The sequence below is a fragment of the Capra hircus genome, chromosome 13, assembly GCF_001704415.2.
Source record: "Capra hircus breed San Clemente chromosome 13, ASM170441v1, whole genome shotgun sequence".
In the NCBI taxonomy this organism is placed as follows: Eukaryota; Metazoa; Chordata; class Mammalia; order Artiodactyla; family Bovidae; genus Capra; species Capra hircus.
The window spans coordinates 6,669,454-6,694,842 of record NC_030820.1 but is presented as its reverse complement, the minus strand read 5'-3'; the positions used below and the strand labels follow the sequence as shown (position 1 = coordinate 6,694,842).

At 48.1% G+C, this 25,389-nt stretch overlaps 1 protein-coding gene across 2 annotated transcripts in view; it reads right to left on the bottom strand.

The window, feature by feature from the left end:
• The window catches only part of ISM1 (isthmin 1), an 89,532-nt gene continuing 64,679 nt past the window's right edge, over positions 537 to 25,389 (bottom strand). For both annotated transcript variants that reach the window (XM_018056928.1, XM_018056929.1), the window contains 4 exons: positions 22,860 to 23,124; positions 12,736 to 12,879; positions 8,369 to 8,458; positions 537 to 2,254 (listed from right to left, as the gene is read on the bottom strand). In XM_018056928.1, the coding sequence (XP_017912417.1) occupies positions 1,737 to 2,254; positions 8,369 to 8,458; positions 12,736 to 12,879; positions 22,860 to 23,124 (1,017 nt within the window). In that variant the 3' untranslated portion in view covers positions 537 to 1,736. The remainder of the gene's footprint in view (positions 2,255 to 8,368; positions 8,459 to 12,735; positions 12,880 to 22,859; positions 23,125 to 25,389) is intronic.

The following is a 25,389-nucleotide window of genomic DNA, read 5'->3' as shown; positions in this document are numbered from 1 at the left end:
CTTATTCTAAAGTATAAATGATAAGAGCTTTTCCATAAAACAAGATCTTACTAAGAGAACCTAAGGGTAGGATTAGGAATATAAGGACATGGAAAATTTGATATAGTAGAGCACTGGGCTAGGAAATGAAAGATGGGCCCAATTTGACTTGTTATTTCTGAGTTTCCTCATTTGGAAAAGGGATCACTTACAGGATGAAGAATTCTATTTATTACTGTAATTGCAAAATTTTGTGTGGAAGTGGTCCATTCACCTGGGCTTGTCTTAAGCCTTTGATTTGGCTTGGCTTTCTCAGAGCTTTCTTAGCTCTGGATGGGCAAAAATTTGCACGTGTGTCAGTGAGCTTCGGTCTCCTGGGGACTGGGTTGATGTTCTTGGTGCCAAAGATGCTGACTCACATCACTCACCATTACATCAATCAATGAGGCTTTTATTCCCGCCTGTTTTGAACCTTCCTCTCCCCTGTCTTGAAACCCTGTTTTACCATGGCTATTTATGGAATTTGTATCATAAATATTTGCAGGTAACACATTTACTGCAGGTAACACATTTTATTATGATTTTATTATATAATCTCTTTTCCTGGAGTTTTGCAAGTAAAGACTACATAAGAACCAACTCTTTATTTGTCCTAAGTTCCACCCTACAGAACCAGGCCAATATTATAATTGCTTGATGCACAAGACTCAGTGACTCAATAAATACTTTACAAAAATAATGTATTTTTTCCTTTCTTAAAACATAAAAAATCAGGATTTTCTAGATGAGTTCCCTTCCTCATTTTTATATTTATTTACTGGAAATATATTGGTGGAGAAAAAAATTGTTAAGATGGTATGAAAATAAAATAGATGAAATGAAGTTCATGTTCTTTTTCCATTTATTTTGCAGTTTTCTTTGGAAAAGTGCTACTCCTTGTTTTTAACTCTGATCTTCCTGTAGTCTTCTGAACCTATTAAGGCATGAACAGAAATTCTACCATTCTGGGGTCTTTTAGTAGAATTACAGCATTGTGCTAATATCATCCTTTATTTTAAAGCTTATTTAAAACTAGGCCTCAGATTTGCTCTGAAAATATACATCTGCTCCCCCTCTACCCCCTACCAGTCTGAGGGAAGGGCATTTTGGCAGCTGAGACTTAAGCAAGGTACCTCACTGGCTAACTCACCTTTGGTTTCAGGTTTTCTTATGCTGATATCTTTCTATTGCATTTCTCGTTTTAAAAGAAGTCATTCCTGGAAAATTCCCTTTCTCTTCCACCTCCCTAAGCCTCTTTATGAACTCTCACGGAAGTGATTAAATAATTTCGGGATGACAACTCCAGAGAAAAGGTTATGCATAGATCACATTCATATTAAATAAGTTATACATAAAACTGCTTATCACGTTTACAATTTCAGTCTCTTTGCCCCATTGCTTCTCTGGGAACCACTGAATCCGAGGTGAGTTGAATTCCACCCACCACGACTTCCAGGTTCTTCTTCCGGCTTCTTTCTTCACATCCTCCTGAGAACGTCCCTTCCTCGGAAGAGATCCAAGGGGACCGTTGACATTGAAGATGGCAACGGTGGCTTCATATGGCAGTTGCGAGGGCCTGGCGCCAAGCCCTCGTGTAACTTACGACACATGCTCGCGTGGTATATACACCTGTACATGCAAGCTGGCGAGAGCGGCTCTCCGCCGGGCTGCGATCGGCGCGGGGCGTTTGTGTCGGGAACACCAGAGGCGGCGTCTCTTTAATACTCCCTGGCCTCTTGAAACTGCTTGATGTAATCTTCGTCGGAGGGGCTCTCCGTGCACTTCTGTCCGTTGTTGGGAGGCCGAGCCTCGTTATACCGGCTCCAGTCGCCCTTGCAGAGGATCCAGGGCAGGATGTCCACTTTGTAGTGGAGCTCCGCTGAGAACTCGGTGCTGATGAGGTTGGGCGTCCCCGCCCCTTTGCCCCTGGTGATAAGCTGCATGTTGTCGCCGTAGCAACAGTGCTGGGCGGCCAGCGTGGTGCTCTCCAGGGACAACATGGAGCGAATGCAATACCGGGCTGTGGGTTTATAGATCTCCAGCTTCTCCTTGGGCCCGCTGGCGTCCTTCCAGCGGAAGTCCTTGCGCTTGACGCGGTCGAAAATGTCAGCTGTGCTGTAGGCCACCTCGGTGGGGTAGGAGCAGGGGCAGCTGGGCAGGTCGTTGATCACCTTGTGCATGTATTTCTTTAGGAACTCGCTTTTGCAACTCATCCAGCGCTCACAGCTGTCCGTGTCTGAAAAAGGCCACAGAGAAACTTCTCATCAGGTGCAAAACTGGGAGCAGGATGACTTTTAAGTCAACCTCTCCATTCCCGGGGGGCAGCCCCTGGCGTGGCGAACACACTCACTGTCCTTGAACTTGGGAATTTCTTTGTCCACAGAGTTCTCTGCACCACCAATTCCTTAGTTTATATTATGAAAAAATTTTCAGATACATAGGAGAGAAAATATACAATGACTGCCTAGATGCCATCACCTAGACTCAATCATCATTATATTACCCTCATTAAAATTTTCTTTTGGAAATATATAATATTATTATTCCCAAACTAGTCAATGCTAAAGGAAATCAACCCTGAATATTCATCGGAAGGACTGATGCTGAAGCTCCAATACTTTGGCTACCTGGCATGAAGAAACAACTCATTGGAAAAGCCCCTGATGCCGGGAGAGATTGAGGGCAGGAGGAGAAGGGGGTGACAGAGGATGAGATGGTTAGACAAAATCACTGACTCAATGGAAATTCCAGGAGATGGTGGAGGACAGAGGAGCCTGGCCTGCTGCAGACCATGGGGTCCCAAGAGTCAGACATGGTTTAGTGACTGAACAATAATAAGTTTTAGTAGGCATCTACAAAAAAAGGTGTATTTTCTATGGTTTCCTGAATAACCATAAGCCCATTATCTATCACTCATACCTAAATGAATAATAATTCAGAGATCCATTTTGAATCTTCTCTTTAAATAAGCAATGAGTGATAGAAAGTACCTCAAAGTAATATTTGTAAGACTAAGTTATATTCTACCACTCACTGACTTGGAGATCAGTCCTGGGATTTCTTTGGAAGGAATGATGCTAAAGCTGAAACTCCAGTACTTTGGCCATCTCATGCAAAGAGTTGACTCACTGGAAAGGACTCTGATGCTGGGAGGGATTGGGGGCAGGAGGAGAAGGGGACGACCGAGGATGAGACGGCTGGATGGCATCATTGACTCGATGGACGTGAGTCTGAGTGAACTCCGGGAGTTGGTGATGGACAGGGAGGCCTGGCGTGCTGTGATTCATGGGGTCACAAAGAGTCGGACACGACTGAGCGACTGAACTTAACTGAACCTCTTAACCGTAGGCAGGAAACAGTAACAATCATTATATGCAAATCTCCATGAAAGATGCCTTAAAGAAGAGGCTGGTGGACCCTGGTTTTAGAGAATTCAACATTTGGCCCAAGGCCACTGACCTGTAGGCTTATAGCCAGAACTTGTCATCAGAGGTGTGTCATGTTTGGCCGTTACAGTATTTAAAAATAATGAATTAATTGCCAATATTTAAGAATTAGTTGATTCTATTTATTCCTGTAGATTCCCTGTTCCATTTGAAAAAACAAAAGATATACTGATGCTGATCATACATTGTTCCCATGGGAACAAGTGGTCCTGTGAATAGGGGACAAGTGCCTACTTCTTGGTCAAGGCAGGAGGTCCCCGGTTTGTCACCTTCCCTGCCTGATCCTGTCCCTGTGGGAGTTCGGTCTGGGTCATTCAGTCGTCAGAGTTTAGGGCTTCTGGGCTGGTTCATGTGTCAGTCTGTGTTTTCCCAAACCCTGAGACAAAGATTCAATGGAGACAGTTCTTTGGGAGGTGATTCTGGGAAACACCAGCAGAGAAGGGAGGCAGGACAGGGAAGGAGGGGGGCAGTGTGGAGTGTGGATCAGACACGTAACCATTGGAGAGACTGGAGCATCTTTTCCCAGGACCTGGGAAACCCATTCAGAGTCAGGGTGGACCTTTACCCAAGGTCTGTGATCCTGCAAAACAGCCAAGGTTAAGAAATCTCCCCACTTTTGCACATTTTGGAAAACCACTTACTGTAAGAACCCTCTTCCCCACAGAACATGTAAGTCTCACCGCTGCCCCTGTGTTTTCCTACGATAAAAACAGACACAGGGACTTCCCTGGTGGTCCAGTGGTTAAGACTTGGCACTCCCAAAGCAGGGGACCCAGGTTTGAGACCCAGTCAGGGAACGAGACCCTGCATGCCATGATTAAACATCCCACATGCTGCAACCAAGACCCCGTGCAGCCAAATAGAAACAAAACAAAACAAAACAAAACCCAGACGTAGATGCTCCAGATTCCCTTTCTTTGCCTGATAAATGATTAGCTAAACTGCTCATCCCCACCAATCAATTAAAGCAAAATGTATCTCAAATAAACTTTAGTGAATATCCTCTCTTTCTTTCAAGTCCCTGAACTTGGGCCTGCCCTCAGCCTGAATACAGCCTTTCTTTAAGGGTGCCTCCCGAAAATAGGTTGATCTCCCAGTAGAACATTCTCTCATGTCCTGTGTGATTCTGACACTCTTCCATCTCATGTCCCCTCACAGGGTTCTTCCAGCTTTATTTACTCCTCTATCAAAGAAAACTGTTTAGCCCTAACCCTTGAGAGGCTTGCAAGCCTCTAAATCCAGTGTTCTCTCTATCGCGAACAGGCCCCTTGCCCTTTGCACTAAATAATCCTTGGAATACAGTCTTTGAAGAGAGGTATTTTTATTTGGCAGGGGCCTGGGTATCAGTCACTGATTGGGGGCTGCTCCTGGACTTCTGGATGACTGTGCATTTATGGGCTGGTGGGCTCTGGGGGCTAGAACAGGCCCACGGCAGAGACCCCCAGGGGCTGCTGGGGGGTAAGGATGTGGCGTGGGCAGGTTTCCTGCAGCGTCTGGCTCAGGAGGCTGCACTGGGTTGGATGACCCGTATCTCAGGAAACCCTCCATGGTGGAATGCAGGGGTGTGTGGTGGGGAGCAAAAGCAAAAATATCCCACTGGTGTTTAAAAATGTCATTTTCTATCAGGGCAAGTCAGGGGGTGCATCCAGGGGTGAGCGGCCCCGGGCTGGCCCGGAGGCTTGGAGGGGCGGCCACAGCTGTCTCGCTCAGAGCTCCTGCAAGGAGGCCTCAGGGGTGCTTTGCTGCCTGTGCCGTGCACCTGCCCTGGGGTTCACATCCAGCTTGTGCTCCCTTGAGGCTGCTCGTGGTCAGCCAGGGTGCTGCATGAGGGGGGACTCCCAGGTGAGGCAGCCTTTGCTGGCTTCCTCATGGGTGTAGGTGAGACTTTCTCCAGCTTCTCAGAGGCCCTTGCCCCCGGTCCTCTCTCCTTCCTTCCCTCCCTTGGCAGGGGTCAGGCCTGCCCCTCCGTCTGAAAGCTCTCCCCGCCTCCTCTTGCTCCCACGCCTTTGTCCCTCGCAGGCGGGGGGCTCCCCCAGGGAGGGTTTTGAGTGTCCAGTCCCATCTCAGAGGGCTGGACTGGACCCAGACTTCGTCCAAGAGCAGCGAGGAAGGCCAGCCAGGTTGGCGGTAACTGTGTGGCCCATGGTTAAGCAGAGAGAGTCTGAGGGCAGGGAACACGTTGTTTCCCCAGAGCAGAGGATGTACAGAAGGGAGATCACTGGTGTCAGGACCTGGGGGTCTTCAGTGTGGTTTAGGCTCATTCAGAGGGCACTACGGAAGCATGGATGGTTTTTGAGCGACAGCAAGCTCTTCAAAGCCTATTGTAAGAGTCCCAGCGAGATGCTTGGCAGGTATGGAGGGTGGGATCAGGAATAGTCGGGAAGGTGGGGCTGCCAGGCCTTGGAGGGCTTGAGGGGAGGGAGGGAGGTGTCAGAAGTGACTCCCCACCACTGACCTGGGTCCTGGGAGGCTGGTGGTGTCAAGAGTGAAAATCGAGCGGTCAGGATTGGGAGCCAGCTTGCAGCTGGAGGGAAATGAGGAAGAGAGATCTGGGGCACCTCTCAGGAGCGTGGGAAAGGCCTGGCCTCAGATGGCATGTGTGGGCGCCTGTGTCAGACTGCCTGGGTCAAATCCCGGCTCAAGTACTTAGTAGCTCCGTGACCTTGTACAAGGCATGCTACCTTGGTGGGCTTCAGTTTTCCCATCTCTAAATAAAGTGCTGGGGATAAAAACAGCACCCATCTCAAGAAAGTCCCAGGAGGGTTAAACCAGAAGGTAAGCAGACCAAACACAGAACAGGGTGGGGAACGCCACCTGCAGGAAGGTGCCAGACTCTGGGACTCCACCCCGGCAAGCGTGCGCTGCTGCAAGGAACGAAAGTGTTTCCTGGGAAGTGCAGGTCTGCAGAGCCAGTGGGGGGTCCTCCTCAGAGGGCAGGGTTTTCAGAAACAAGATTCACAGAGGCTCCAGAAAACAGCTTTGCACTTTCCCTCCAGGGCATAAGGGCATCAAAAGTCAAGTACATACAGGACTTGCATCCATTGACTTATTATTATTTTTTTTGATCAGACTTACACGGAGTATTCAGTGTGAATGTTTTCAGTGCTTTATGAGTATCAACTCATTCAACTCTACAATAGATCTAGGAGGTAGGCACCATTAAAGTATGAAAGTGTTAGCCGCTTAGTTATGTCCAACTCTTTGCAACCCTATGGACTGTAGCCCACCAGGCTCCTCTGTCCATGGAATTCTCCAGGCAAGAATACTGGAGTGGGTTGCCATGCCCTCCTCCAGGGGATCTTACTGGCCCAGGGATCAAGCCCAGGTTTCCTGCATTGCAGGCAGACTCTTTACCATCTGAGCCACCAGGGAAGGCCATACACCATTACCTTAGACCATTTTTCAGATCAGAAAACTGAGGCAGGAGTCGGTTAAGACATTTGACCTTATGCTAGTCAAGCTTTTCTCACCCCTGCTGGGCATATTCCATTTTTCCTTCTGTCTCCTCATCTCCCTTTGCCTTGCCCTGGAAGGCTGCCCTGCATGGGTCTGGTTTGTGGACTCCCTGAGCCCTAGTTTCTAACTGGGGTACGCCGATGGAAGGACCAGGTCGAGTGGCAGAAGGAAGAAGGGGCGAGGTAAGGGTGCTGTCCTTGAGGCTCCTCTCTCCCTGTTAACACATTGGCTACATCCTTCTGGGAGTCAGGAGTGTGTCCACTCCACCCAGTGGTTCTGGGACCCTTCCCCTAGGCCCTTTAGTCCAGCGGGTGGTGCGGGCTCCCCACTGTTGCCAGTCCCAGAGTGCTGTACAAGCCCTTCTTGGTTTCCATCCACCTGCTCACACCTTTGCCAACAGATCCTCATCAAATGCTCCTCTGTCACCTGATTTGAGCGTGAACTGTGTCTGTTCCTGCCCGGAACCTGACTGACATGCCATCCCTTCTCATCCGGTGTGTCCTGAGCTGTCCGGGGGAGCAGGGGCGGGGGGTGCACCTGGTCCCATCCCCTGTGAAAGGGCAAAGCAGCTGCTTGCCTGTGGGGCAGGAAACGGGGGAAGACAGAGTTGCTCTCTGCCCCAAAAGCCTGCCTTGCGGCTTTACTATTTTACACAAAACTCCCACAACCTTTAAATTTTGGGGATTAAACGCACTGTGTTTGCAGAAGGCTTCTGCTAGTGGCAGCTGGGTGTACATGAAGGACTGTAACGGAAGTCCTGGGCAACAGAATTTCCAAACTGATTCCAGCTTGGCTGAGGAGGGCAGAAGTGGGTGCAAATGAGAAATGGGGCAGAAGGAATCTTACCTTTCTGCAATATAAAATCACATCCAGAAGCATATGCAGCTATTTTTATACAGCAGGATTTCCCCTTGCTGAGTAGACACTTTTAACTCTGTTTGGCCCATGTTTATGGTACTTGCTCTGGCACTTTCTACCAGAGGAGTAGCAGGGTGTTACAAAGGTTTACAGAAAACTCACATGGTGGGGGGCGGGGGCGGGATTGGGATGGGGAAGGCAAAACGTTGAGGAAGTGCCCTTTCTCTTCCTTCTTCCCCGTGACCCTCTGCTGGGAAACTGACATCATCACTTCTTTATTTCGTTGGGGACACTTGGTGAGGGCTGCGAGAAGAGACTCCCTGAGGCCTGAGGCCCCATGATGGGTGAGCCCCACGCCAGGGGCAGGGTGGTCCCACCAGCAAGGCTGCTGGTCTCCGTCTGTCACTGCAGGAGGCTCCCTTTTGCTTGGTGTATATTTGGCAAGCAAGAAAAAGGCCGACAGCACTGGACCCCATAAGAGAAAGACGCAGTGCTTAAATGGGTCCAAGGATGGCATGGCAAAGGCTAAAGGAATCTCTAAGACACTAAATCAATATTTGGATGGAAAACGAAAAGAAAACTCTTCATACCGACTTCGAACAGTTTGGTGGCATTAAATTCTTCACTTCCCGCAAGCAGACTCACTTCGGTGGCAGCTGTCCTGAAGGTGTCTTCAATTCCTAGACACAGACAGGAGCTCTTTTTTCTCTAGTTATATGGAAAAAGTCACCCCCCTGCCCCCGCCCCAGCCCCACTGGCAAATAAAAAAACAAATACACATGAACAAAGCCTTTTTTGTACTCATTACTACTCATGGGCAGAAACCTGCCAACAGAGGAAACAGTAAAAAGCAGGTATAGAGCATAAAATATATTAAAACCCCAGATACCATTTGCGGCATGAAATCAGATCCAAATGTGCCTGAATGTCCTAAGGAGCTCATTCCCTGGTCCCAGGAGTGGGGTTTTGGGTGGTGCTAGACACACATCAGGATGTGTGTTTGTCTGGAGGTGTCAGGCTGGCAAAGTGAGCCAGAGACTGGAGAGTGTGTTGGTGTTGTGTGTTGTTGTTTAGTCACTAACTTGTGTGTGACTCTTTTGAAGCCCCATGGATTGTAGCCTGCCAAACTCCTCTCCCCATGGGATTTCCCACGCAACAACACTGGAGCGGATTGCCATTTCCTTCCCCAGGGAATCTTCTCGACCTAGGACTCAAACCCACGTCCCCTGCATTGGCAGGCAAATTCTTATCCACTGTGCCACCAGGGAAGTCCAGTGTTAACTTGTCTAGTGGTTAACACTGGTCTTAAGGACTGACTCACTGGGGTTCAAGTGAGTGACTTGGGTAAGCCCAAGAACCTCTGGGTGATTTAGTTTTCACATCCATAAATAGGGAGAACCAACAACCCTCCTCAGAGCCTTGGATGAATTAAATGAGTTATGCATAAAGAAAGCACTTAGCGTAAGAAGCAGTAAGTGTTGGCTGACATTTTCTCCTTGAATATTTATCTAGCTCATTCTGAGGTAAAAGACCCATTTCTTGTATGTTGGGACTTTCAGCACCGCTGATGATACTGCAAAAAGAATAAACTGGGGGAGGGATGGATTGGGAGTTTGGGATTAACAGATGTAAACGATTATATATAGGACGGATAAACAACAAGGTTCTACTGTATAGCACAGGGAACTATATCCAATACCCTATGATTAAACCGTAATGGAAAATAATATGAAAAAGAATGCAGTATAAATATGTATATATATGTATGTATAACTGAATCACTTTGCCATACAACATTGTAATTCAACTATACTTGAATAAAATAAATATTAAAAAGTTCAAAACAAAAAAATTCAATGTTAAAAAAAGAATATGCTGGGTTTGTCATTACTTGCTCTGAGCAACGGAACCTAGTTTGCCTCACGTTTCCAGGCTCCCTGCCCTACTCAAATGACCATCCGCACCCAGGCTTCCTTTGCAAACGGGAATCCCACGCAAGTGGAAGCAGTCAGGAGAGGAAGGAACAGTGGAATGTGGCCTATTTGTTGGAGAACTTTGGCTGTCCTGCTAGGTGTGAGTTGATTTCGTTTAAGGGGCTCTCTCTGATTTTATGTGAGGCCCTTCGAACTTATTTGTACGGTCAGCCTAGGGGACAGATTTTTACAGGGTCATCACCACCAGATCAGGGAGACTGCCTGGCCCTTAAGTCTTTCCAGTGAGGCTGAGAAGACATCAGGAAAGGAAAGAGATAGTGCAAAAGAAGATCCTTCATGTTCAAGGGAGCCCTGCAAAGCTGGGGGAGTCAGGAACAGAAAGGCAGAAAGGATGGAAACCAGGTCAGACGAGAAGGAAATGTATGAACAGGGCTGCTGGCCATGCTGCTTTCAGCAGTGAGAGAAAACATTCAAAATGGGAGGAGAGATGATATCTGCTATCAAGTTATCTAGGTCCACTGTTTTGTGTCTGCATGCCAACTCTGGAGGAGAAAGCAACAGGCAAGCTGCCTAGCCCTGACATGAAATGCTGTCTGTATTCACGTGTGCCTGAGCCCAGTACCCTTCACCCTGGTGGTGGTGGAAGAATTTAATCGTTAAGAACATGGATTCTCGAATCAGACTGCCTAGATTCAAATCCCAGCTGGACCACTTGCTTCTTCCGCGACTCTAGACAAATTAGCCCATGCGTCCCAGTTTCCACAGCTGCCAAATGAACACCATCATCAGTGTTTAGTTCATGACATTATAGTTGGAATTAGACGAAATAACACATGCAAAGACCTTAGAAGTTTGCTTGATACTGAAATACTCAAAAAGCTCTACTCTTCATGACCTTCCGCGTCATCTTTTTTCTTCTTCATCTTCCCCATCTTTACCTTCATTTTCTTTCGCTTCATCTTGCCTTCATCTTCTTTCCCTCTCCCGCTCCTCTTCCCTTTCTTCCCGCCTTCCTCCTCTTCTTCCTTCTCGTTATTTGTTGGTTTATTTCTACCCATCCCACCAGACTTCTAACTCTGTTTCATTGTGATGAGTATGGGAGAAACCTCTTGATGGAAACTGATCAAGCACTTTCGGAAATCCATCCGCACGGCTCACGGGGTCCGGAACTGCCTTTTCTCACGCATCAGCCCCGTCTTCTGCGCATGCCCATCTGTTACCACGCGCATGCCCAATCTGATCGTCTCTCTCCGCAGAAAACTCTTTGCTCCCCGACATTTTTCTTGTAAATCTCAGCCTTGTGGTTTGAGAACAAAGTTTCCAGGGGTAGCAAAAGGAAGTCTGGGGTGTGGGGAATCAAATGTTCTGTTTCTGAAATTTCTTTCAGAGGAAACCATTTGGAAAGTGTGATTTCTTGGAAGAGCCTGAGGTAGTATTTTAGGTTGGTTTTCCACCTGTCTGTAGGGAACATGGTAGGTGGAAAACCACAGACCAGGAGTTGATAAACTCTTAGGTAAAGTGTCAGAAAGTATTTTAGGCTTTGTAGGCCCACTCCAGTGCTCTTGCCTGGAAAATCCCATGGATGGAGGAGCCTGGTAGGCTGCAGTCCATGGGGTCGCTAAGAGTCGGACACGACTGAGCAACTTCACTTTCATTGGAGAAGGAAATGGCAACCCACTCCAGTGTTCTTGCCTGGAGAATCCCAGGGACGGGGGAGCCTGGTGGGCTGCCGTCTATGGGGTCGCACAGAGTCGGACACGACTGAAGAGACTTAGCAGCAGCAGCAGGCTACATATGGTCTTTTAAAAATTGAAGTATAGTTGATTTACAATGTTGCATTAGTTTCAGGTGTACAGCAAAGTGATATATATATGTATGTATATAAAATGATAAGAATATATATTCGGTATCATATGTATATCATATATATTCTTTTTCATATTCTTTTCCATTATAGGTTATTACAAAATATAATAGTATAATTCGCTGTGCTATACAGTAGGTCCTTGTTGTTTATTTTATATATAGTAGGATATATCTGTTAATCCTGAACTCCTAATTTACCCCTTCCTCACTTGTTTCCCTCTTGGCAACTGTAAGTTTGTTTTCCATGTCCATGCATCTATTTACATTTTGTAAATAAATTCATTTCACGTTCAGACTTGGTTGCATATCCTTCCTCCTCTTCCTCTCTCTTCACAGCCCTTTAAAAACGTGTGGGCCATACAGAAACAAGACTAGACAGCGGTTTGGCAATACTACTACAGTCACAATTGTTTTCTACTCCAATATGGCCTCTCACTAAGTTTGCAACTATTAGTTAAGTTTTAAAAAACATGGACGATGCAGTTTAAAGCAATAATTAAATGCCAAGGTGCTCCAATTTGCTCCCTCTGGAACTTTCAGCAACTCTCAGGCTAATGCACGGTTTTTCTTTGGATGGCTGTTAAGCCTCTGATCCTGGCTTCCTTATTAGCCCATGAACATCCGTCTTCATGTGTCTCTTTAAGGTACAACCAATTCCACATCAAAGGACCAAGTTAACCAGAATCACGCCTTAAATTAAGTACATGGGAGCATTGTCTTCTAGGTCATGTTTACTGCAATTGCATATCAGGCTCAGAAAATCCATCTTTTTATCCTCTAAGCTCATTGCCTCTTGTCCCAGTCTGGTCAGAATTCTCATTAGGAAAATGGTTGTCTTGTAAACAGTCAATTTCTATAAGTTTTTAAATAGAAGCTACAACCTTACCCAGACTCACAGAGACAAAGAACAAACTAGTGGTGAGCAGTGGGGAGGGTGAGGAGGGGCGCCATAGGGCTGGGATGTTGGTGGGGTGTACAAACTCTCGGGTGTAAGATAAGCTACAGAGATGTATTATACAGCACGTGGAATATAGCCAATATTTTGTTATAACTGTAAATGGAGTATAACACTTGGAAATTGTATAACAAAACAGAAAATAGAACAAAAAGGAAAAGCTTCTCCAGGAACGTAGAGCCACAGCCCTGAGCGCACCCACCTGGGCAGTTGGGACGGTCACACGTCCTCGATTCGGTGGCGGTACATGCATAGCCACAAGACCTGGTCCGTTTCTGGTTGCCATTCCCACAGGTGACACTGCAAACAGACCAGAGGCTCCAGTCGCCCTCACCATCTGTGGAATCTGGAAGGGAGCAGGGAGATGGTCACCAGCCTTGCCCAAAGAACCCTCACAGCCCCCATCCGGCTGCCTGCCAACTGCCCACGTGCAGCATCCCCACTGTTGGAGGGGACCAGGTGCCAGCCAGAGGTGAAAAGTTATGGCCCCAGTGCTCATTTCAGGGATTAGCTTCATGATGCAGGGCCTCTCTCTGAGGTTCTGACCCCCTAGAAGATGCCTGACTCTTTGAGACCCTGTGGACTGTAGCCCGCCAGGTTCCTCTGTCCATGGGAAGAATACTGGAGTGGGTTGCCATGGCCTCCTCCAAGGGATCTTCCTGACCCAGGGACCAAATCCAAGTCTCCCGTGGCTCCCGCACTGCATGCAGATGCTTTACCACTGAGCCCCTGGGGAAGCCCGGAAGATGTCTGAAAGTGAAAGTCGCTCAGGTGTGTCTGACTCTTTGCCACCCCATGGACTATACAGTCCATGGAACTCTCCAGGCCAGAGTACTGGGGTGGGTAGCCTTTCCCTTCTCCAGGCGATCTTTCCAATCCAGGGATCAAACCCAGGTCTCCCGCATTGGGAGATTCTTTACCGTTGAGCCACCAGGGAAACCCAGAAGATGCCTCGTAAGTGCTTATTGAGAATGTACACACCCACAGAGCATGGGGCCGCACAGTAATGCGGTAAAGATTTTCCAAAATGACAGCCATCAGTTCCTTCACATGCACAGAGAGGAGTCACATGAAGGGCCCCAAAACACTCCACATGGGAATAAAGCCTTCTTGGACCTTCCAGACACTTCTCAAGGGACAGCTAAATGCAGCTGATGCCGCTGGCACTGGAGGAGCTGCCCAGTGGAGCCCTGCCTGAAGTTCTGAGTCACAGAACTGTGAGAAATAATACACCGCTAATGTTTTAGTCACCAAGTTTGGAATGGTTGTTATGCAGCGGTAGATAACTGATGTATGCTTAGTCGCAGTCTGACTCTTTTGCGACACCATGGACTGTAGCCCGCCAGGTTCCTCTGTCCATGGGGATACTGGAGCAGGTTGCCATGCTCCCCTCCAGGGGAACTTCCCAACCCAGGGATCAAACCCAGGTCTCCCTCATTGCAGGCAGATTTTTACCAGCTAAGCCACCAGGGAAGCCCAGATAACTGATACATAACGGTAGAGCTAGATGGTTCTTTGAGGTCATCACTCAACATCCATCCAACAAATACTCTATTATGTGCCAGGCCCAATTCTGGGTATATGAGATATATCATTAAATAAAACTTGCAAGGATCTCTGCCCTGTGGTACTAATAGTTTTGTGAGAAGAGTCAGATGATAATCAAAAAACACACACAAAAATGACTAAATGATACAGTGTATCAGAAATCAGTGAGGGGTAAGGAAAAAGGAGAAATGAACCAGACTGGGGGCTTGAGGGCCACGAGAGAGGTTGGTATGTTATCTAGACTAACTTGCTCTTTTTATTTTTTAATTTAAAAAAAATTAGAAAAAAATTTTTTGGCCACACTGCTCGGCATGTGGGATCTTAGTTCCCTGAGCAGGCATCAAATCCACACTCCCTGCCTTGGAAGCCTGGAGTCTTAACCACTGGACCACCAGGGAATTCACCTGATTTCCTCTTTTTAAGAGTAAGGAAACTAAGTCCTGGAGTGCTTGGGTGACCCACTCAAGGGGAAGGGGAAGAGAAAGGAAAGTGAGGGCCCTAGTGCCAAGTGGTTTTGCTCAAAAGCCTGACTCTGCAGCATCTCCCTCTGAACTACTTTTTCCCACTTTATCCAAATCTTCCTCCAGCCTTGGGGCCTCTGCCAGTGCCAAGCATGCAGCCCCAGTCATTGGCCTCACAGGGTAGGGTCCTGCTCCACTCGGAACAGGTCTCGGTGATTGTCATTACATAGGCTTGGCAAGAATGCGGTCCACACATGTTTCTACCTGAACTGTGGGACCCGTGCCAGACTCCCAGGCTGTTGTTTACCGTGTGTTCACTCTCAGGCAAACCCAGGGCCACTGACTTTAGCCCATTGTTAAGACTCGGTGGGGGCAGTCCTAATTCTTTCCCCTAACCCACGGTTGAGGGTCCAGCCACACCTCACCTGCCCCCGAGGGCCCCATCCCTTTCTCCTGACTCCCTCAAAGGGGTTTTTCCGAATTTTGATTTCCTTCTAAGACATGATTTTCCAACCACATGGCCAAGCAGATGTTTGAAACTCCTGCCTCGTGCAAGGGAGGCAGGTCTGCTCCCCCTCCCACCCTGGCTGCCTCCATCTCTCCATCTCCTCCTGAACATCAGTGCAGGGGAACCCGAGAGATCGCTGAGCAGGGGGCCGGGGCTGGCACCTCCCAGGCCTCTTGGTAGCTCGCCAAGAACACAAAGGACGTGCCTGAAACAATCACATGCTTGCACTCCTGTCTGTGGCTGTATCCATGTGTTACATGCACGCAGGAACACACTCAGCACCTCCCGTGTGACTCTTCCTGGGGTCTGATTTGTTAAAAGGAACAACCACCACCACAAAAAGTCACCAGTCAAGATGCTACTGTCTTCAGACTCATAAAAAGGGGGCAATGGGTAAGTCAGAGAAAGCTTATTAATTCATAGAGGAAGAGTTGCTGTCCACTGCGGGGTTGGTCTCAGCCTAAGACACAATCCAGGTGATTGATGCCAAGAGGTATCTCGCTTGGCTCAGCAGAAGCAAAGGGGCCTCAACCACCCAGAATTCTCTGGCAGTATGTCCTCCCTGGTATAATAAGAGGGAGAGCTAGCTTGGGGGAATATTGTCTCTGAATGTTGAGATTTTAGCATTAAACATACCATCTTGGAATCTCTGCCTGAGGTAATTTCTTATGTTGGTTTTTTTTTTAATCTAAATTATTGAATGTTAGTACTGTATCAAATTATGTGAAAGATGATTCCATAATTCTCTGGGTACCCACCCCCTTTCGTACCCACCCCCTTTCTTACCCACCCCAGCCCTGGGCCACTGACTTGCTCTGCTGCTGCTGCTAAGTCACTTCAGTCGTGTGCGACTCTGTGCGAGCCCATAGACAGCAGCCCACCAGGCTCCCCCATCCCTGGGATTCTCCAGGCAAGAACACTGGAGTGGGTTGCCATTTCCTTCTCCAACACGTGAAAGTGAAAAGAGAAAATGAAGCCACTCAGTTGTGTCTGATTCCTAGTGACCCCATGGACTGCAGCCTACCAGGCTCCTCCATCCATGGGATTTGCCAGGCAAGAGTGCTGGAGTGGGCTGCCACTACCTTCTCCGTGACTTGCTCTGGCCCCTGAAAAAAAAGCAAACATGATGCAACACAGAGGCTAGAAAAGTGCCAGTGCTTCAGGGCTTGCCTTGTCCCTGAGGGAACTCTTCCACCGCCACGTGAAGAGCCTGGGTGAGCCCGGAAGGCAGGGGGCCAGAGGGGGAGAGGCCCACCGGTCCCTGCACCCCAGCTGGCCAGCAGGGACCCCATCATTGGGAATGAGGCCATGCTGGAGCACACAGCCCCAGCCAAGTCAGCCCAGAGCAGAACAACGGTGCAGACAGCCTGTAGACTCTCTCAGAGACATTTGTGCTTTTAAGCCAGTAAGTTTAGTGTGCTGTTGTTTAGTCGCTCAGTCGTGTCCAACTCTTTTGCGACCCTATGGACTGTATCCTGCCGGGCTCCTCTGTCCACAGGATTTCCCAGGCAAGAATACTGGAGTCAATTGCCGATTCCTTCTGCACGGGATCTTCCCGACCAAGGGATCGAACCTGCATCTCCTGCATTGCAGATGGATTTTCTTTTCTTTCTTTCTTTCTTTTTTTTTTTCACTGTTGAGCAGTTTCTAAAGTAGCAAGAATGGGAACTTCCCTGGTAGTGCAGTGGTTAAGAATCCACCTGACAATGCAGGGAATGTGGGTTTGATCCCTGGTCGGGGAACTAAGATCCCACATGCCACAGGGCAGCTAAGACCCAACACAGCCAAAAAATAAATATACTATTTTTAATTCTTAAAAGAAAACAATAAAGTAGCAAAAGCTGTCACAAATATACCAGAACAACCTTTCCTATGAATGCTCTCTGAATGGCTTGGAGACTCTGGAACCATGAAGGATTTATTACTTCAGTAAGTGGATTTCTCCATGGCTTAAAAACAAAAAAAAGCTACCAAAGCCATTTATTTTCCAAACACTTCTTTACACTGGGCCCCCAAAGTTAGACATGGAACATCGATATCCCCACATAGCTGATCATTCCTATTGGCCTAGCAAGGAAGTGAAACAGAGTAGGCATGTCAGTCCACTTGCCAGAAGTGTCTAGAGCACACAGCCCTGGAGGAGCATCCCAGCCAAGCCCCTCCTCCCAGGGATTTCTATTGTTTAATGTATTCGAAGGACAGGAAGGGAATTTCTGATGTAGGGGAGGCGACAAAGCTCTGAGGGCAGTCTTCCCTTCTGCTATGATCAAATAAGCCTGTTTTCATTGGCTTACCTACCAGGGAGCATCGCTGAGAGCAGAAGATGAGCTTGAGTAGCAGTGATTACAAGGACGGCAACAAAGACAGCAGAATAGTCCCTGTGAACGTTTATGTGAGGCTGTGGCAGCCCTATCTGTGACATCAAAGAGCTGAGTGAGGGCAGAGAACAATCCACAGGGCAGTGGGCTGGGAGCTGGGCTTCCAGGATGTCATTTGAAATTGTAAAGTGGTCATTATATACTTTCAGGGCACTCGAGTTCTGTGGTCCAGTTACAGTATTTGGGCAACTGAAGAGACTTGAGTCTTGGCTCAGCCACTGGCAAACCTCCACCACTAATCCTAGCTAGATGATTGTGACTGCCAATTATTGAAGCCCTGCCTTAACCAGCGGCTCTGTCTAAGCACCCTGATTGAACCGCTGTAATAACCCTGCAAGGTAGGTGGAAACACTCACCTTTTATGGATAAGGACACTGAGGCTCAGAGAGGTTAAGGTGCTTGATTAAGGTCACACAGCTCAAACTTGGTGGGCTGGGATGAGATCTGAGATCTGCCTGCTCTGGCCATATCCTGCTCTATATCCTGATATTCCAGCAGCTTTGATTCTGGCCCAAACAGCCCTTCCTTAAGATACCTATTGTATGTGTGTGCTTAGTCGCTCAGTCATGTCCGACTCGCACCTCTGTCCGTGGAATTCACCAGGCAAGAATACTGGAGTGGGTAGCCATTCCTTTCTCCAGGGGATCTTCTCAAGCCAGGGATTAAGCCCGGGTCTTTGGCATTGCAGGTGGATTCTTTACCATCTGAGCCACCAGAGAAGACCAAGATACCCATTATGTGGCTATAATTCAACAAGACAAAGAAAAACGTTTCCAAAAAAATCACCATGAAATCTATTAAAACAGGACCACAATCTGTCAGAGAATTGCAAAGAATTGACTACCAGCCCAAATTACACTTCGCTGTGTTCATCTGATTGCGTTATCAGGTTGTTCAGAGCAATCTTGGGGATGGTATACTATTATTTGACAGAAAGATACTTATTTGGACCCTTTCTTTGCCCTGGGTGACAACTTAAGTATCTCAAACCCACAGAGGCCAAAGGTGAGCTGACTCATGGTCATTACATGCTTCCACCATCAAAAATTAGGTTTATCTTTTGTTGTTTTTCCAATAGTCATGTATGGATGTGAGAGTTGGACTATAAAGAAAGCTGAACACTGAAGAATTGATGCTTTTGAACTGTGGTGTTGGAGAAGACTCTTGCGAGTCTCTTGGACTGCAAGGAGATCCAACCAGTCCATTCTAGAGGAGATCAGCCCTGGGTGTTCATTGGAAGGACTGATGCTAAAGCTGAAACTCTAATACTTTGGCCACCTGATGTGAAGAGCTGACTTATTTTAAAAGACCCTGATGCTGGGAAAGATTGAGGGCAGGAGGAGAAGGGGACGACAGAGGATGAGATGGCTGGATGGCATCACCGACTCAAGGGACATGTGTTTGGGTGGACTCCAGGAGTCGGTGATGGACAGGGAGGCCTGGCGTGCTGCAGTTCATGTGGTAGCTAAGAGTCACACACGACTGAGCGACTGAACTGAACTTTGTTGAGTATTTTATAATTTATTCCAAAGACACTGTTACATTCTACTTATTTCACCAAGGATTTTCTGAAATACTCTGGCTGCAGACATTTGCATTCTTATTAAAAACCCTAACTTTACATATTTGCGATTAATAGCCTCCACTAAGCCCAGTTCCTATGGCAACTGTAGCTGGCCTCAGACAGGGAAGCAAGTACAAAGGCCCAGTGATGGGCACTGCTTTGCCACTGCATGAACCTCACCTTCCTGGGCTGAATGTTCTCTCCTTGTATCCTCCCCAGCCCCCGACACAGGGATAAACACTTAGAAATTGTGCTATACTTTCTTGCTGATTGAAATAAAAGGGGACTTTGCTCATCTGATCCTGTAAAGAATTCTGGAATCTGTATATTCCCGTCAGCCATACTGAGAAGCAGTAATGATTCATCCACATTGCAAATGCTACCGAGTGACTGTAGCTTGTAAGCTACACACTTACAATCTTGCTTCTCAAAGCGTGTTCCGAGGACCAGCAGGGTCGGCTTCACCAGGTCGCCCGCCCCTTTTCTTCATCTGTGACTTCAGGTGCAGCATTTACCAAGTTGCCCAGGTGATTTGTGTGCACATAAAGGTCTCAGAAGCACTGCTTTAGGGGTTCCATAAAGGGACCAGATTTTCTTTATAAAGTAGGAATCCTGATGTCTGGGGCTTCCCTGGTGGCTCAAACAGTAAAGAATTTGCCTGCAATGTGGGAGTGTGTGTGTCTGTGAGTTGCTCACTCATGTCTGACTCTTTGCGACCCCATGGTCTGTTCATGGAATTCTCTAGGCAAGAATACTTGCCTAGGAAATCCCATAGACAGAGGATCCTGGCAGGCTACAGTCCATGGGGTTGCAAAGAGTCAGACATGACTGAACCACAGTTTAATGATGGCAGTGTTGCTAAAAGAGACCTCACAGTCATCACGATGGAAGTCTCTCTATGACCCAGGGATGCTGTAAGATGCAGACAGGGTACCGCCCCCTCCCCAGGAATTGTAGATCTAGAAAGCTGGGGTGAAGATAGCTGCGACAGCCACAGTAACTGCTCCAGCAGAGGCAGATTCTACCCTCAAGATGGAAATGGAGGCGGGGGGGTTCTTAATGTTCATAAATTCAGCAGAATATATTGTGTAAAAACTTTAGATGAAAAAACTGTTTCTAAGTGGTGATCATCAAACTTCCATGAGCATGAGAGTCACCTGCTGACCTTGACTAAAAAAAGAAAGAAGCATACAAAGACTCCAGGTCTCACTCCTGCACATTCCGTGGAAGGATGGCAGTGGCCCTCGATCTGGGCTGCACCCTGGTGTCACTCATGGAGCTTTAAAAATCCCTGATGCCTGGGTCCCACCCAAGAGACTCCAAGTTAACGGATCTCGAGAGAAGTCCAGGCACTGGGATTAAACAAAATAAATGCCCAGATGAGTATGGGCAACCATACTGAGAAACACTGGTGTGTGGGGCCTCGCGCTTCCAGATCAGGAGCTTCCCAGGTGGCTCAGACAGTATAGAATCTGCCTGCAGTGCAGGAGGCCCAGATTTGATTCCTGGGTCGGGAAGATCCTCTGGAGAAGGGAATGGCTGCCTACTCCAGTATTCTTGCCTGGAGAATCCCATGGATAGTAGTTGCAAAGGGTCATACATGACTGAGCGACTGACCCTGTCACTTTCATTTTTCCAGTGTGTCTGAGATTAAACAATCCTTGAGTGGGGTCTAAAAGTCTGCATTTCTATTATGGTCTCTGGGGACGCTGATCTACTGGCCTGGGGACCATACCTGGAGATATGTAGGGAAGGGGCTTGGGCCCAGGATAGGCATTACGTTTTCACAGGCAGTGGATGGATTCTGATGTTGAGGGTCTGAGCCTCCCTCAGAGAGACCATGTTCCACGTGGGCTGGGCAGGCAGGTGAAGCCGCAGTCCTGTGCAGGGTCAGGCCAGCACTCTGGGATCCTTGGCATTTCTCTTGTTCAACAGCTCAGCTCAGCCCTGGACTTCTACTACCATTCCTGTCTTCCAACCCAACTGTCCCTTTATAGACCCACTTTACTGCCCTAAAGGATGCGCTTCCCCCTCCACCCCCGAGAGGCAGAAGAACACAGTGGTGAAGAGGACAGACTCTGTACCTAGACTGTCTGAGATGGATCTTAGGTCAAAGTTGCTTAACTTCACCAGGCTTCAGTTTCCCCATTTGTAAAGTGGGGTCTCTGCTTCAGTGAGCTGATTAAATGAGCTAATTTTTGAGAGCTGCTATGAAGAGGGACTGTGGAAGGCAACTGCTACCGAAAGGTTGGCTAATGCTCCCAATCCTTCTTGGAAAATAAATTGGACTTCTGGGAAAGGGGAAGGTTTTATGAGCAGTTGGGTGGGGCCTGGGAGCTCTCTTTCTGCTTCTCTAGCATTTACTGTGTATCTCTACTGTGGCTCTCTTTTGCTCCATCCATTAAGTTTTCTCCTTTTGTTCAAAGACAGGTGAGATGCTCTTCAGGGAAGGACCATGTCTTAATCTTTTTTGGATTCCCAGTACCTAGCAGAATGATGGGCAGAAGATGTGTTCAATGTCAGTTGCAACTAAGTGACGTGGTTGGGAAGAAAGTCCTACTCTTTTGGACATTGCTTAGCATCATCTATGAGCAGGCAGAAATGACTTGCCAATATACAAGTGGCCTTTCTGCTGAAAATGGGGGTAAGGGTGAGGATGCAAATGGTGCAAAACAAGTCATCCTCATAGACCGTCTGCTCTTGAACCACAAGGCCATCATCATGGTGGATGTATTTGTAAGCTATCAAATCCTCTTATAACATGGGGCACCCTGCCCGATTCTTCATGAAGACTGGCCAGATGCTTTCCAAATCGGTTTCCTCTTCATCTAGTTCACACAGAAAACATTTCCCAGCTTCCCTTGCTTCTACATGGGATCATATGACAAAGTCTTGCCAATAGAATCTGGGCAGATTTGTCTTCTCCAGGCTGAGGGGGTTGAAAGCATGAGTGCCTTTTCCAGACTCTGTCTTTCTAACTGTCTGCCAGCCAGAGGCAGAGCATCCAGTGGGTAATTCTCAGGCCCTCGCAGTTAGTGGGGCTTAAAGATGGAAGAAGTCTGGGTCCCCAAATGACTGGGTGGAGCTGCGTTCCTCTGACCCTGTCTTCCATCCCAGCTTAAGTGAGAAATGAACGTGGATTATTTTAAGCCATTGAACATAGAAATAGTTTGTTTTCTCACCTATCCTACTCTAAAACCATGGGAAACTGTAAGTTCCAACTCGGGGTCTTGAAATTTGTTGCTGGAGATGCCTCACTTGTCATGATAACTCGAGACATACATGTCCATGAGGGTTTCAAAGGGCCACTTCACTACCAGTGATAAACATAACATAGTTGCCTGGTCAAAGGAGACAGCTGGGCACATCTTTTTCACTAAATGGATGTTCAGTACGGGTTTTTACAGTCAAATACATGAGGAAGTTTGGAGAAGGAAATGGCAAGCCACTTCAGTATTCTTGCCTGGAAATGTCTATGGACAGAGGAGGCTGCTGGGCTCCTGTCCATGTGGTCTCGAAGAGTTGGACATGACTGAGCATTCACACACTATTCGAGGAAGTTATTTCAGTGGTTTAGTCATTTAAAAAAAAAAAAAAGGCAGGACCTGAAAGATCCCTAACTTAAAAAAAATCCTTCCGAGGATAATTGGCATTATTTTAAAATTATAGTATTTCTAGAAAAATGTGGTGAGCGGGGCCTCTTGGGCCTTCTGTGGACGGAGTGGACAGAGTCTGTATGAGGTCTGCCTTGTTGAAGACCCAAAGCCACACACTGTAAACAGGGTTTTGCTTGGCTCCACGTCCACTGGCCTCATCGTCCTCGTTTATTCTCTACACTGATTTTATATTGCTGGGTGGTAAACTCACCATATTCTGGCTGTTCTTTGGTTTCAAATGTCCGGTGGCCCGGGGCTGGATGGTCCCAGCCCCCGGGGGGGCTGAGGAAGTTGCTGTCGTCTGAGGTGCCGTCGTACTTGTAGTCTTGGTCACCGCCCTGGGCCCTCGGCAGGGCCAAGGACCTCTGCCACCAGGCCCGCCAGTCGGGGGATGGCACTGACCAGCCGGGTTTATTCTCTGGGTGCTGATCTTTCTCTGCTTCAGAGTCAGGACCATCCACCACCTCTATGGTGACCTGAGGAATTTAAAACAGGCCAGGGTCAAGGAGGAGTCAACAGCCTCCACGCTGGGTGACCCTCGGGAGAACGTCTAAGAGAGCGGAGGGAAACACGCCTCCCTTGGGAGGGAAAGCGGAGGCTGCACCGCGACACGGGGGGGAGATCCTCCAGGGACGCCCGGAGGAGCTGACGCCCACGGGCCTTGTGTTGGGAGGAAGCAGAGTATCACGGGGCCCCTGATTTACGGATGACTACATTTCTGGGAAGTCTTTAATTCAAGGAGTCAACATGTACCATGAATGGCACAAGAACAACCCATAAAACGGAACACTTACTGAGAACTAACCATGTACCAGGCACTGTTTTAAAGGCTTTCCATGTATTAATGTACTTAATCCTCACAATGTCTCTATGTTGGTTCTGTTGCTCGGCCCTCATGGTTACTGATCTGAAAGGATGTTCTTGCCACTCCTCCCATTCTGGTCTGTGGGTGCTGCACCTCCCACCAAGAGGTGGGGTTTACGCCCCCTCCCTTGCAGTCTGGGCTGGCCTAAAGACTCACAGTAGAGCGTGGTAGGTGTGTCAACGTGACCAGCCACACGAGGTATTGAAGTTTCCATTTGCATTCTCTCAGAAAGTTCCTACCATTACGTATGGAAGCCCAGCCTAGACTACTGCGCACATGACTGTCATGTGATGAGGGAGCCATACAGCAGAGAACAAAGGCTCCTCAAGTCCCTGGAAAGCTCTGAGGCCCCAGTCAGTTGGGCGGGGAGCCATCTTGGGTCTTCCAGGCCGACTGGGTCACCCCAGCTGATAGCACGTAGAGCAGAGACGAGCTCTCCCAGCTGAGCCCTGCTCAAATTCCAGACCCACAGCACTCCGAGCAGTCCAGGGATTGTTGTTTCAAGCTGTTAAATTTCAGAGTAGTGGCTAGACAGCTTCTTACAGACAGGAGAACTGGACACAGAGAAGTTAACAAGCTGCCTATGGTCACACAGCTAGTAACTGGCAGCCATGGGTATTCAAGCTCCAGCGCCTGTACTCTTATGGACTTTGCCAAACTGTCTCTCAAAGAGTCAGTCACCTAGGTCCTGTCCCCTCCTGTGACCAGGTGAGCCCAGAGACCACCGATGCCGGTAGGGGCTGGATGCCACAGGTCCTGTAGAGATGTGAGCACAAGGTCCATGCTGTCCCAGCTGTGAGTTTCACTCATCCCCGAAACTGGACCCAGTGCAGACTCCTCCTTAACCCACCCTCAGGGTCAGAGCAGACAGTCCCAGAGTCAAGGTCAGAACTCGCTCTTGGATTTACGGAGCCTCGTTTGGAAGTCACAGGGCTGAAAGAATGCAGCTTCTTGGCTCCGAGAGACAATCAGCATAGAGAAACTTGTTTTAAAAACATAATAAAAGACTCCTTGGGTTCCTCTGGCCATCACACGGCTCTTGCAACAACCCCTGGACAAGTTATGCGCAAATGAATCAGAAACATGCGCTCCGAGTAATCAGCGCAAGATGTACTGGGCAGATGCTCTTCCAGCTTTGCCCTAACTCGACATCTGAGAGACTTGTTGAGATGCTCTGCCAAATTGCACCGGGTCATGCCAATCCCCGAGACAAACAGACCCTTTCTTTTGTCTCAGGAATGGAAAAGTTTGAATTCTACTCTCTTCGACGTTCAAAGGAGGTTGCCCCACTCATGGTGGGCCTAGCTGTGCCCTTGTGCGGTCCAGACACGAGGTCCAGGGTGGTCTTCTACCCCAGTACACTTGGGCTGTGGCAGGCTGAGAGCATCTCCTCTGGTGTGGGATGCCTACGAGGGCACCATTGGCTTGATTCCATGCCACCACCATCACCCCAGTCTTGTAAGCATCCCTTGCATATTTATAAATAATTATGGAACTTTTAGTAATCCCCCAAAAGGACAAAAAGAAGAATTACATCATTCATCTTGTATCACTGCTGTTTGCTGGAGGGATGGCTGTTGGAGAGGGACAGGGCCCAGGACCTACACGCAACCCTACCAGGACAGAGTGGAAGGCATGCACAGCTGGGTGGGCATGGACCTGAGCCAGCAGAGGTTCCATGATGCCCAGCCTTTGAAGACACAACCTTTCTCCTATGTAGTCCCAACCTCCATGCCTGCAGACAGAACAACTGAGCCGCAACAATTGTCTGCAAGGCTATTAAGGGTCTTGGAGAAGCTGCCAAGAGCCAGGCAAGCCTGCAATTATGGTAATAAGATCAGTCTCTGGGTAGGAGATAAGGGGGAACAGGCTGGAC